General features: G+C 36.4%; 2 protein-coding genes across 4 annotated transcripts in view; both read right to left on the bottom strand.

Annotated features, from left to right (window-relative positions):
* Positions 1-216: 216 nt before the first annotated feature.
* Positions 217-13,384, bottom strand: sccpdhb (saccharopine dehydrogenase b). Of its 2 annotated transcripts, none has more exons than XM_084432460.1 (12): positions 12,907-13,349; positions 11,958-12,067; positions 11,662-11,742; positions 11,196-11,325; positions 10,748-10,797; positions 10,043-10,173; positions 9,753-9,870; positions 7,263-7,382; positions 7,066-7,122; positions 6,850-6,961; positions 6,684-6,765; positions 217-1,309 (listed from the first exon to the last, which is right to left on the bottom strand). In XM_084432460.1, exons 1-12 carry the CDS (start codon positions 13,103-13,105, stop codon positions 1,270-1,272), a joined length of 1,230 nt encoding a protein of 409 aa, XP_084288586.1. In that variant the 5' UTR covers positions 13,106-13,349; the 3' UTR covers positions 217-1,269. The 2 variants fall into 2 exon arrangements, with proteins under 2 accessions (XP_084288586.1, XP_084288585.1); XM_084432459.1 differs by lacking the exon at positions 217-1,309 and adding an exon at positions 4,061-5,863 and having other exon boundaries at positions 12,907-13,384.
* A 181-nt stretch (positions 13,385-13,565) lies between these two features.
* The window catches only part of cnstb (consortin, connexin sorting protein b), an 18,461-nt gene continuing 17,726 nt past the window's right edge, over positions 13,566-14,300 (bottom strand). The window contains exon 10 of one of the 2 annotated variants that reach the window (XM_084432462.1): positions 13,566-14,300. This exon is cut by the window's right edge and continues 1,158 nt beyond it. The gene's annotated coding sequence lies outside the window, so the exon portion shown is untranslated. The other variant, XM_084432461.1, reaches the window with a different exon arrangement.

Genomic DNA, 14,300 nt, shown 5'->3' with positions numbered 1-14,300 from the left:
ACAACATGTTAATGCTTAGCGCAACCAACAAGATGTCTAAAGTTTATCCAAAAACTTCTTCAAGAAGCTTAATTATCATGTATGCTGTTACAGTGTATTATAATGAACTGATAAACACTTCAGACCAGAGGTACACTGCAAGCTAATAAAGTATGCATTAAAATAAGAGAAATTAAAATCATCTCATGCTAAACAAAAGAGAACGAGATGTAAAATAAAGGGTATGCTATCAGATTTATTGAAAATAGACATCAGAAAGGCTTTGTTTCTATTCATTTTTATAGATGAAATGATTAAAGTCATCATGAAACGGAAGTTGCGATAGTCTTTCCTTCCCTATTGTGATGTGTATCCAAGTGAAACAGCTTTTTGAACAAGAACAAACGTAGACTTTAGGATTTTGTCCATCGGGAATTGATTGAATAGTTGGATGGTTGTGGTTTGCTATTGCTGTGATGTCATGTGAGTGACAGGTTGCCCCGCCCTCACGCCAGTAAACGCATCATCAGAGAAGAGATGTCTTTTCAAGAGGGAGGGGAAGATATTTTGATTAAAGATTACTAGACCGCATTCATTTCTTTCTTTTTAATAATGACGTGCATGCATAAATCATTTATAATAAATACTGCAATATTCTATAAAGAAACTAAAGTTGTCAATGATTTCATGGTGACTTTAAACAATAGAGCTAACAGGAAAAAAGCTCATGTCTCTTGTATCATCACACATTTGCAAGAGACATTTGGAAAAGGTGTTGCAATATCAGGCAACACTGAACCACATGAAATATTCATTAGCATAAAAATATCCACACTGCAGGCATAGAAAGCCTCTATGTTTACACACCATTTTCAAAGTGGAGTCGTTTCACAGAAGAAGAAAAAATGGATAATGAAGATGAGATGTTGTACATGTGGTCCATCTAAATATTGTCTCCGTTGCTGGTTTTCCATAGGCTTATAAACAAACCTGTCTGTCGAATGATCCTATATGTGATAGTGCCAGTCGTTGCAATAATACAATGCCAATGTATGTTGGCAGTCATTGTGCCTCGTGTTGTATTTCGAATACGTGAGTCAACAGACGTGTGAAACAGTGAAATCCAGCCCTTCGGGTTAATAAAATTGAGTGCTGTGAGCTGCATTCCCTCCTGAGGAAAAACAAATGTGATTTTCTTTCATTTTGGCCTTGTGTGTGAGGTTGGCTGATGAATGAGGTGCTGTAGTGTGCTTTTCTGCTGACCCAGAGGTAATTAAAGATGCTGGAGATTTACGACGAAGATGCAACCTCTCTCGGCCACAGGGCTAATCTGAGAGAGCAAAAAACGTTTAAAGAGTGGCTGTTTGTTGCTTTACGGTGTCCAAAATATTCTGCATCTGTGTCCCATTCCCTCCAAAATGTTATGTTATAATTAGTGACAATTAGTATCCTCATTGCCTGGTATCTATATCTGTCTATAGGAATGGCAAAGTGTTGACTTACGGTATTATGTTTAGCAATTATTTCTTAACATACACTATCATTTGGGTTCAGATTTTTTTTTTTATTTAATACTTTTATTCAGCAATGATGCATTAAATTTATTAAAAATTACAGCAAAGACATTTATAATGTTAAAAAAGATTCCTATTTGTACTGTTTCAAATAAATGCTGTAATTGTGAACCTTCTATTTATCAATGAATCATGAAAAAATATCACGGTTTTCAACTAAATATATTAAGCATTCAGTTCAAACTTAAGTATATTCTTTTTAAGTATGGAAGTACATTATTTCCATAATTAGTACTTCTTTTTTTTTAAGTATCCTATGCTAAAATGTATGTATTTTTCAAATAGGCTTTAATGTCCTTTTGACTAACAAAAGTTGAAATTACTAATATAATAAAAGAAAACCAAATCAGCATATTAGAATGATTTCTGAAGGATCATGTGACACTGAAGACTGAAGTATGCCATCAAAGGAATACATTTTATTTTAAATATATTAAAATAGAAAACCGTTATCATAAATTGTAATATTTCACAATTTTACTGCATTTTTGATCAAATAAATGCAGCCTTGTTTAGCATTAAAAAAAAACTATCAACCCAAAAGTTTTGAATGTGTATTGACAGAATTTGGATATTAACTGCAATAAACCATGAAACAAAATTATTTGAATCTATTGAGAGCTATTAAAACACTCACCGCGCTCTCCCAGCTAATTAGGTGCTGAGTACAAAAATGCAAAAAAATGAAGATCTGTACGCTAAAAATACTTTATGACAAACAGGAGATAAAGATTATACAAACGTTTCGGCTCTTTGCCTTCGTCAGTGTGACAATTTCACTTATTCTCAATAATTATATAGAAAGGTCTTCAGGTGATCATGATCATAGTTAAACAATCAAATAATCAGTCCACAGACCCCAGTTCAAGTCCATCTGGAACAGTACGTTATGTTTCAAAATGATGTTGGGAACAATTACACATCAGAAAAAGAAAAAAAAAATATCTAGGCTACATATAAACCCAAGCTTAAACAGTCAAATAAACATTTCATTCTATTGAGAGCCAAATTTTCAACAGTAAGAATTAAAAACCAAATGTAAAAATAGATTCATCTCCTTTCTTGTGACAAGGGGTTCATTATATTACGGTTTCCTTGTTATAAAAAGTTTGAAACTTCTAGAATCTAGTGCTTATTTCCTTCTAAATAGTTTAAACTCGCCTCAGTGCTCTGCTGTTTACACCAACATGTTCTCTTCCTGTCACATTAAGTCAAAATGACACGCCTTCAGTCCGTCTTTCACTCTCACTCTCACTGAATTTCACGTTCTCTCCGGCTCATATACCATTTCACCCTCCCTGTCTCACTTTCTCTACACCTTCACCCCTCCCCCTCTCTCCACTCCTCCCCCTGTAGCTGTAACTGATGCTGCATAGCCGCCCCATGTCCTGCAACCACAAAACAAGTCCGCTATTAAGGAGTCCAAATCACACAGCAAATCCTTCTCTTCCGCCCCAGCGCTCACTGCGACACATTAGCACGGCTTCACCGGATCTGTCCAGATCTTTGACACGTCCCTGTGGCAAGTCGAGAAAGATCACACATAGTCCTAACCCTCCGAGATTACGCATGCGGTCGTTTCATGCGATCCGTCGGACGACTTCGGGAGGGGCGGAGGAGGACTGAGATTGAGGGTGATGCTTGGGCAAAATGAAAGCGTGAGAAGGGAGGGCGACTTACATAAGGCTTTGCAGTAGACTCGTGAGTACCAGGCGCTCTAAAACATGGCAACAGAAACAATGTTCCTCTGAGGACTGGAATGAGGGAGGGAGAGAAAGAGAAAGACAAAGTACAGAAGACTGATAAGGGTTTTATGTACAATGCATACAATACGGCGGAAAGAGAAGCCTTCGGACTGGATCGCAAGCTTGGTGGAAAGGCGGGGGGAAAGGAGGAATGGGAATGGCATTTGAAAGATAAAGATGTGTTAAAGAGCTTACGGGTGTGGGGGAAACTGGCTGAGGATGTGACGGGAATATGGGAATAGCAGCGCAGACAAAACAGAGAGAGAGAGAGAGAGAAAGAAACAAACAAACCAATATAGGAGTCTCAAATCTACAACATTACTGGGTCATTTCCTTTGTGTAGTAGCCTACATTTTCATGTCCCTATTTAATGCATATAATACTGTTCAAAAGTCTCTTCTGCTCACAAAGACTGCATTTCTTTTATCATCAACAAAAAAACACTAATATTCTTAACTGTTTTAAAAGTCTTTACTCTCACTTTTGATCAATTAAAAGCATCCTGGCGAAATAAAAGTATTAATTTCTTTCAAAAGAATCTGCCGGACCCCAAACTTTTCAAAGGTAGGGTGTATAAAAAGTCGCTGGTTTTAACATTAAACATTAAAACCTTTTTTTGAATTTATACATTTTCCAGGTGTGTATATACAGTATATATAAACATATATATATATTAAATTGTTTTAATTGGTGGATAATCTACATATTTCTGTGTCCTCAATATCATTCATTTTATGTCATATCAACTCCAGGCACACATAAGCAAGTAAAAGCAATGGATTTAATTCATTCTATGATGATTTATGGTTTTAGTTGGTTTGTCTTTACAGTTAGAAAAAAAATCCATCCTATAGTTAAAATGACAGGAATCAGTAAGATATAAGAATATCATAACATAACTTATTAATTTCAATTTGACAAGATAACTCTCAAACCCTCACGCAATGACTAACTTCAGCTCTTTATTTAATTTTTACAGCATATGAGGAATCCCACACATTTGTCTTTCTATATGCCATTGCCATCCTATCCATTTGTCATATATTTTACATGTCCTCAATTCATGTCTGTGAGTTTACAACACACTCTCTTTAGTCAAGTGTGACAATACAGATTAAAACAAGCTCCGTCCCTGCATCTCTTCATTTTCTGTAAGACTGAAAGCAGCTGAAGCTGAGTCATACTAACTTGCGCCTGCCAGGCTGCTTCAACCTTGGCCTGCATCTTTCAGCCCGTTCTACATCCACCGCGACCCCCAGCCACCTCTCGTCTTCCCTTAAAAAGATATATTCACTGCCTTTCCTAATCTCCCCAAACAACGTCTACCCCTCTCACACCAAATGACCTTTCCTGTCATCTCCACATAAATAACCGGCAGATGTGGAAATGGAAAAAGGAGACACCTAGTGGCAGATTCCTGTCAAAGGCATGCTAAAACAGAGATTAAAGATAGTTCACCCTTTTGGGTAAATTAAAAAATGTAAAATTAAAATGGCCAAATCAATAACTCACTCCCAACCCACAAGACTTTCATTTATCTTCAAACCACAAATTAAGATATTTTTAATAAAATCTGAGAGATGTCTGCCCCTCATTGAAAATCTATTCACTTCAAAACATTCAGAATAAAAAAACTAAAAAAACAAATCCAAATGAATTGAGCGGTTTAATCCAAGTTTTCTGAAGAAACACGATCACTAATATATGATTAACATATTTAATTTTGTGTTTTATTCACATGTAAACATTGATCAACGAACATAGTTACACAGAACGCTCAAATAGTAAACGGAAGCTGAACCGTAACAAACCTCATTGGTTCTTACAGAGCTTCTGTGACCAAATTTGATCAATGTTTATGTGAATTAAAGCCTAAATTCTATTCATGTCTCTTTAGAACATTAAACCTCTCTATCCCTATGGATTTCTTTTGCGACCTCTTTACGAATATTTTGAAGCATCAGAGTTATGGGTGAAAATATATTCAATGGAGGAACAGAAATCTCTTAGATTTCATTAAAATATCTTCATTTGTGGTGAAGAAATGATGACAAAATTTTCACTTTTGGGTGAACTAAATTATTTAAAGGGCAAATTCACAAATATTAAGCTACCACGCCTTTTCTGCAAATTCTTTATAAATATTTGATAAATAGAGATTTATTTTTGAAAGTAACAGAAACATTTCTTAAGAGAAAGGTTCTAGCATCATCTTTCTAGCATTAGCACCACTTTGATGTTTAGTCATGTAATGCAATGACATTGAAAGATTTTTAAGTGTGACTTGAGTGTTCAAAAGTGTTTTAGGGTCACAGTATATACTTTAAGATCTGAGACCTTTAATGGCTTACAAACAAAGAACAGGCCTACAGCACTCGATTCACAATCCTTTTGGCTGACTAAGTCAATGCAAAATTTCAAAAGAGATGAGCTAGGCTGAGTGAATCTGACAAGAGTACTCATGTCTACTGTCCGCTCTTCAGTGAGAACTGGACTCCATGTTTGTTCAGACGCTCTATTAGGGTGGTTCTTGCAAACGCTGAGCCCGGAGTGAACACGCCACCTCTGTGAGGACCAACAAAAGGACAACAGGTAAGAAAGGACTCGAATAACATTCAGCGTCAACCCGTAAATGTGACTCTACAGTTAACATTCACATGTAGTTTTGAAATTTAGTATCCAAAAATGAAGAGTTTTCAGGTTTAACCACAGCAATTATATAAAATCAAATATGAAGAAAATCTTTCTTCCACCCAGGGGTTGATTTCTTTCAAATTATATCTACAATTTAAACATCATATCATTTCACATGTAGTGAAAATGAAACTGTTTTGTGAATGTTCAAGTTTCACAAAAATGACAGAATATATACACTACCGTTCCAAAGTTCAGGGTAGGTAATATTATTTTAAAAAGTGTTTCATGCTCACCCTTTATGCATATATTTGTATTAAAAATACAGTAAGACCAGTAATGTTGTGAATTTTTCTACTGAATATATTTTAAAATGTAATTCATTCCTGTGATGATTTTTCAGCATCATTACTCCAGTCTTCAATGTCACATGATCCCTCAGAAATCATTCTGATACTATAACAGCTGTGCTGCTTCATATAATGCCTTTATAAATGTCTTTACTTAAACTTTGAGAAATGTAATGCATCCTTGCTGAATAAAAGTACTAACTTCTTCCCCCCTCAAAAAATAAACAAATAAACCTTACTGACCCCAAACTTTTAGTGATTATCTAATATTCGACAATGTTAGTGAACAAAGTAAATAAACTACTGAGAATATGAAATCTTTTTTTTTTTTTTTTTTTGTTCACCAAAGTGCCAATAGCTGAAGAATCATCCATATATTATTTTGAGGTCAGATTACTCACTTATTAGGGAGACAGTGAGATTCGTTCAGCAGTGTAATAGCTGCCTGCACCATGGTAATGGGTGTAGCAATGTATCCTGGCTCTGCAAAATACGAGAGTAGTGACCATTTAAGTCTGAGTATTTAAGGTGAATATTTTGTGTCAAATCAAATTACTAGGACAATACCTGGTCCTGTTATTTCAGTGTTGATAGTGGCATTTGGCTTGCCTAGAGAGGGGTCCTGACCTGTTGTGTAGCCCTCCCCCATAAACCTCAGGCAGAAAGAGGTTCCATCCATCTGAAATACGACAACAATGGCAGAGAGACACCAAATGTATCTTCAACAAAACAAATAAAGGCTTAGTCACTTGTTCTGTGAATTTCAATGCATTTTTATTGTACCTGCTTTCTTGACGGTCCAGACTTGGAGAACAAACCAAATGAGAAAAATTCTGGAAACTAGTAGAGAGAATAAAAAAACACACTTGAGTTGATATTCATGAGTTTATATAAGCAGTTCATGCTGTTCTATGGTATGAATGCGAGTTTTCTTTTAACAGTTCAAATATAATCCAATGTTTTTTTAAATGGTACTGGACCTGAGTAAGCAATCCCCTGCCAAAGCTAAATTTGACCATGAACCAGAAGAGCATGCCTGCAAAGAGGGTCTTCACCACGGAGAAGGGACCACCAATACCTACATATGCCATGTACTGAACCTGAGGACAAGAGGACAGAGGAAACCAATTGTACTGTAAAACAGTGAACTGTTGACAATTGATTTAATCAAATGAAGGCCATAATTACAACAACTAAGTGGGTTGGACAGTGAACTGCACACATTTGTGACTGCTGAATTATTAACACATACATTTGAGTCCACTGCAAGACATCAATCAAAAATGACCATATCCTGACAGCACCCTGTTGACCTTCATGACATCACCCTGTACACAGTGGTCATCGCTATGGAGATGAAAGAACAGGACAATGAATCACAAAGACTGTGAATCATCCCCTGCTCTTTCCATGAAGGCTTTCAGAGCACTATCACAGTAATCATGCTCGCACAAGACAGATTGAGAAGAAATGTAATTAAAACTAGTAATGGGCATAATGGTGTTTGGAAAGCAAGGGAAGAAACTGTCAAAGTCTGTCTTTTTTAAGAGGATGCAGATGGGTAGGCAAGAACCCATTGGATCTACATTCCAATAACAGTTTAAGAAAAATGAATACTGGGTTTGGGTTAAAACTGTTCTGCTCACAAAAACTGAAAAGAACAGCATTTATCTGAAATCTAAAGCTATTGTAACATTAAACACTACCGTTCAAAAGTTTATGAGTTAAACTGATCAAAAGTTACAGTAAAGACATTTATAATGTTAGAAAATATTCTATTTTAAATAAATGCTGTTCTTTTGAACTTTCTATTCATCAAAGAATAAAAAAAATAAAATGTACACAACTGTTTTCAACATTGATAATAATAATGAATGTTTCTTGAGCATCAAATCATCATATTAGAATGATTTCTGAAGGATCATGTGACACTGAAGACTGGAGTAAAGATGCTGAAAATTCAGCTTTGATCACAGGAATAAATTACAGTTTAAAATACACTCACCTAAAGGATTATTAGGAACACCATACTAATACTGTGTTTGACCCCCTTTCGCCTTCAGAACTGCCTTAATTCTACGTGGCATTGATTCAACAAGGTGCTGAAAGCATTCTTTAGAAATGTTGGCCCATATTGATAGGATAGCATCTTGCAGTTGATGGAGATTTATGGGATGCACATCCAGGGCACGAAGCTCCCGTTCCACCACATCCCAAAGATGCTCTATTGTGTTGAGATCTGGTGACTGTGGGGGCCCTTTTAGTACAGTGAACTCATTGTCATGTTCAAGAAACCAATTTGAAATGAATCGAGCTTTGTGACATGGTGCATTATCCTGCTTGAAGTAGCCATCAGATGATGGGTACATGGTGGTCATAAAGGGATGGACATGGTCAGAAACAATGCTCAGGTAGGCCGTGGCATTTAAACGATGCCCAGTTGGCACTAAGGGGCCTAAAGTGTGCCAAGAAAACATCCCCCACACCATTACACCACCACCACCAGCCTGCATAGTGGTAACAAGGCATGATGGATCCATGTTCTCATTCTGTTTACGCCAAATTCTGACTCTACCATCTGAATGTCTCAACAGAAATTGAGACTCATCAGACCAGGCAACATTTTTCCAGTCTTCAACTGTCCAATTTTGGTAAGCTCGTGCAAATTGTAGCCTCTTTTTCCTATTTGTAGTGGAGATGAGTGGTACCCGGTGGGGTCTTCTGCTGTTGTAGCCCATCCGCCTCAAGGTTGTGCCTTGGCTTCACAAATGCTTTGCTGCATACCTCGGTTGTAACGAGTGGTTATTTCAGTCAAAGTTGCTCTTCTATCAGCTTGAATCAGTCGGCCCATTCTCCTCTGACCTCTAGCATCAACAAGGCATTTTCGCCCACAGGACTGCCGCATACTGGATGTTTTTCCCTTTTCACACCATTCTTTGTAAACCCTAGAAATGGTTGTGCGTGAAAATCCCAGTAACTGAGCAGATTGTGAAATACTCAGACCGGCCCGTCTGGCACCAACAACCATGCAACGCTCAAAATTGCTTAAATCACCTTTCTTTCCCATTCTGACATTCAGTTTGGAGTTCAGGAGATTGTCTTGACCAGGACCACACCCCTAAATGCATTGAAGCAACTGCCATGTGATTGGTTGATTAGATAATTGCATTAATGAGAAACTGAACAGGTGTTCCTAATAATCCTTTAGGTGAGTGTATATTAAAATAGAAAACAGTCATTTTAAATTGTCATAATATTTCACAATATTACAGTTTTTTTTTTATTGTTTTTTATCAAATAAATGCAGCCTTGGTGAGCAGAAGATACTTATTTTAAAAACATAAAAAATCTTACTGACCCCAAACTTTTGAACGGTAGTGTATATATATAATTTCATAGAAAAAAAAGTTTTTTTTTTTTTTTATATATTACATTGGTATCAAAAGTGTGTGTAATTTCTTTAGACTCACAGGGCAGTGTTTATGTTCCTCATGCATATAGCGCTGAGTCCGTCGCACCACAGATGGATCTGAGCCCATGAAGGGAATAGCATACTGCTCAATCTCCTTAGTGAAGAAAACAGCTCCCCTGGGGACACCAAAATAGCAAGCAAATTAACACAAGTACAGATTTCCGTCCTGAGAACAATTCTCCTTCACTCCTTTGGGAGTCAACTGCTATATAAAGCACATGAAACATGATCAAGATATTATTAATAGAATCTAATGTCGAGAATTATTTTATAAATACTTAAAGCCACCTCTTTTTAATTCTAGCCCCGACGGCCGGGAGAGGTTTATGCCCAAACTTCTTCCTTATTCTTCTGAGAACGGCACTGTCAGCAAAGCCAAAGATGGCTGACTGCCATGTCGCATCATGTGCACATCCACCCTGATGAAGAAGACGAGACAGCTGAACAAAAGCCAAGACATGTTTTGCTGTTTTGAGGACATGCAATAGGTCAGATGCAAACAATCTGTTATAGCTCTCTTCATACCCGATTAAAACAGCAGGAAATACAATTTGATAGATTGCTTATGAAATACGACAAAATATGGGCCATAATACTCTCCATATACTCGCTTTATGCCATCTGCTACCCTAACATTGGAATTTAATTTATGTAAAGTTTTTATGTAGTGTTTCAGAATGTATTTAAACATTTTCTGTTTTCTTTTTTTTGTGATCAATCCCCCCCCCAAAAAAAGAAAAAGAAAAAAATCCACATAAACTATGTCTCCTTTACAATCAAGTTACTCATTAACATGAATTCCCGCAAATTCCTAGTTTGCTCCATCGGGATATGACAGTTAGTTGCATTATTTATGAGCAGCTGCAATTGTGAATTCCCAGAGCTTAATATAAGCACTGCTTTAATCCTAGATCAAACCAAAGTTTGAGAGCTCATTTTCAATAACAGTCAATCAATTCCAATACTGTTTACTGTATACTGTATACTGCTCACCTCAGGTCCTGTGTTGATGGTTAAAAAGCTCTCCACAGCAGTAAGCGTTCCTGTGGAAGACATACAGAGGAGTTGTCAGGCATCTGCTGCTCTACAGGCACGTTTGCCCACAGCAGCACTTCAAAGGCCAACGACAGACACTCACATCCTGTAAGCACTGAGCGCCTTTGCCTTTGTCACGACACGTCCCACTAATTGGGATGAGATTAAAGAAACCGACTGCACAAAGGTCGTGTGAAGCAAAGGTCAAAGTTCATACACAGGGTACATATCACAGTAACATATGTACGTTTTAGCATTAGGACACTGATGCAAATAGCACCTCTAAACCTGTTATAAGTCAAGTCAGGATTTGTTTTGTTTTTTTTCTAATACTGTATGGTACTGTAGATTAGAAGTAATTGCAGTATATATTAATAATAAAACATTATCCAGACATGCAACCTACCTTTGAAGTGATTCTGTGTATAAAGGATGCCCATATCTGCTGGTATTGAATCAAACCCACAGCTTCCAATGATATACACACCATTCTCCTGAGCTTTACTGTGGTACTTCAGCTGTATCCCCTCTAAAAACTGCATAATTCAACAAACAGAGATCTGCATTACCATTCAAAAGTTTGGGGTAAGTTAGATTTTTCTTCACATTTATATTGTTACAAAATATGTGTTTTTTTGTTTTGTTTTTTACATGCTGTTCTTTTGAACTTTCTATTAATCAAAGAATGGAAAGTCACAGTTTACACAAAAATATTAAGCAGCACAACTGTTTGTTTTTTAGCATTGATATTAATAAGAAATGTTTCTTGAGCACCAAATCATCATATTAGAATGATTTTTGAAGAATCATGTGGCACTGAAGACTGGAGTAATGACTGCAAAAAACAGTGATAAAAGCATAACAGTAACTACCTGAGGTTCTCCACAGATGTCAATGCAGTGGGCCCCATTCTCTATGCAAGCATTCACCACAGGCTCTCCATAGAATCTATACTGTTGAAAGAAGACAACTCAGCACAATCTACTTTCATAAATGCAAAATGGCATTTTACAGTCAACAGGTCACTCAGAATAACACAACTCCATTTATCATTTTTTTTGTCATAAAGCTATCGTGGGACTACGTGTGCGCTGGGACAGGTGTGAATGCACAGATGTGTAAACTGACCCCTTACTGTGCTTTTTTACTATAGTCTTTGTGGACTTACTGGTCCCACGCAGTTGAGCACAATGAAGCCTTGTTTGCACATGATGGCCAATGACTCTGGCTCAGCTACATCTGCAACAATAACCTCCACACACTTCAGCTCTGGTTTACCTGCAGACAAATGATGCAATGTCAGAGATGGATGGATCTCTCTTCTCTAACAGCTCAAAATGATAGATAGATAGATAGATAGATAGATAGATAGATAGATAGATAGATAGATAGATAGATAGATAGATAGATAGATAGATAGATAGCCTATTGCATAGTATGGGCAATTCCAGATTATGATGGGATTGGCAGAACATTATGCCTTTAATCAACAATATTCTCAAACCTTGTAATCCCATCGGATAATCTCAACAGACAAAATCTGCTGAAACTCGTCTAATACCATGATCTGACTGCCTCATGTCTAGCCATGACAGTATGGTAATTCAATCTGTCATAAATAGCATATACATTGTAATTCTGTCTGGCCTAGCAAAAAAAAAAAAAAATATATATATATATATTTAGTTTAAGCACTGTGGCAGAAGCATTTTATGGTATTAGAGGGTAAACATATTATCCTTTGATATATTTATATACCAATATATTAAAATATAATATATAAAACAATGAAGTAATGAATTATTCTTGTTCTATTCTAAAATTTGAGATGATTGTTTTATAATAAACAATAAACAAAAATAGGTGACAAACATGATAGTACAGGGATAAACTAATAATACTATGTCAGTTTTTATTATTACTAAATGGTCACACGTATTGTGATTACAATCCAAATGAGAATTAATACAGATGTATTTTTGTAAATAGAGTTACTATATATGTTTAGTATTTTCTGTTGTAATTAATTAGGTTATGAGCACTTCAATGTAAAGTACAATTACGCCAAAATCGAAAAAGTTGTTGTTAAACTTAAATGTACTGCGTCAAACACGTACACAGAGCGTCAGCTGCCTGAATGAGTGTTTTTTCCAGTCGGTCGCGGTTCCGTCCGGCTACAGCCCATTGTAACGACCCTCCTGGACCCTCGGTACACGTCCGCGCGACCTCCTCCACTACAAACTGACCGGTAAAACCGGTCGCCCCGAACACTATGATATGGTACGGTCTTTTGCTTGACGTTGTGAGCGTCGCCATTGTGTCTGTAATCCGCGTGCGATGCGACACAGACGAGGTCAGAGCGACCGCTGCTGCTCCTCTGGTGTCACTGTACACACAGTGTACAGTATCAGTGTAAAATACTGCAGAAGAGGTTTAGAAGCTCAGGTTGTGATTCAGATCAATTGAAATTGTAGCTCATATACAAATCCAATTGTTTGTGGGTGAAAATTCCAGAAACTGTCACACTTTTAAGTAGTAGAGAGAGACATCTTGTGCTGGAAAGGTGATATTACCACAACAGTACTGCAGTGTAATGTAAGCTATATTTTGTGACCATTAACATTATATATAAAATCAAATGTATGTAAATATACACAGCTGTAAATAACATTTGAATGTCAATTTATAAATGATAGGATCGGAGCTTGTTAGTGACTTTTGAAGAAATCAGTAAAAAATGTCAAGTTCAAGTCAGACCTATTTTCCTTTTTTTTTTCTAATGCATTTTTTATTATTCCAAATGATTTTATAATGACAGCAGCACCAACTTTGATATTTTCACATAAAGGAGTTCACATATGGGCAAAATTAAAGAAATGGTGCTGAATCTTAGATATTTTTGTATTCATTTTACGTTTCTTTCTTTAAATGTTTTGAAAAATCGAACACTTTCTGTTTATAATTACACTTTGAATCCTTTATTTTCAATGCGTTTCTAGATTTGTTTTCGTCCCCACTGTATTTTTTTGTGATTAATCACATATTGTAAAATCAAATTAAGCAATATGAATGAATTATTTCAATATGCACTTTACTTTAAAGTTCAAGCATATTGTTCTTTTGGCAAGAAACAGTACAATGATCAGGTACTTAATCAGGGCTGTGGCACTATAATATTTTTTGGAGTTGTTAATGCTTCATTGTTAGAGAAATTGTTATTGGATTCTGAAATGAAATTAGCTATGAGTCAGTCTACGGATGACACACCGGTCTCCAATGTGAAATGCTCCTACTTCACCTAGGTTATGTGTGCCAGTTCCATTTGCGTCATCTTTTCTTCCACTCAGAAGACCATTCCACTATTATCATAGACAGAGTTACAGCATAAACCCACTTCCAAAATATATTTCATGTCATAATTCAGAGATGTCATGTGTACTACTTTGCAAAGGAAAACAGAAAGACATACAGAAAAATAGGATTCTAGTTCTGAGAATAACATTAAAACATT

The sequence above is a fragment of the Rutilus rutilus genome (assembly GCF_951802725.1).
Source record: "Rutilus rutilus genome assembly, chromosome: 15".
Classification (NCBI taxonomy): Eukaryota; Metazoa; Chordata; class Actinopteri; order Cypriniformes; family Leuciscidae; genus Rutilus; species Rutilus rutilus.
Note: the sequence above shows the minus strand (reverse complement) of the source record. Positions and strands in the feature narration are given on the sequence as shown.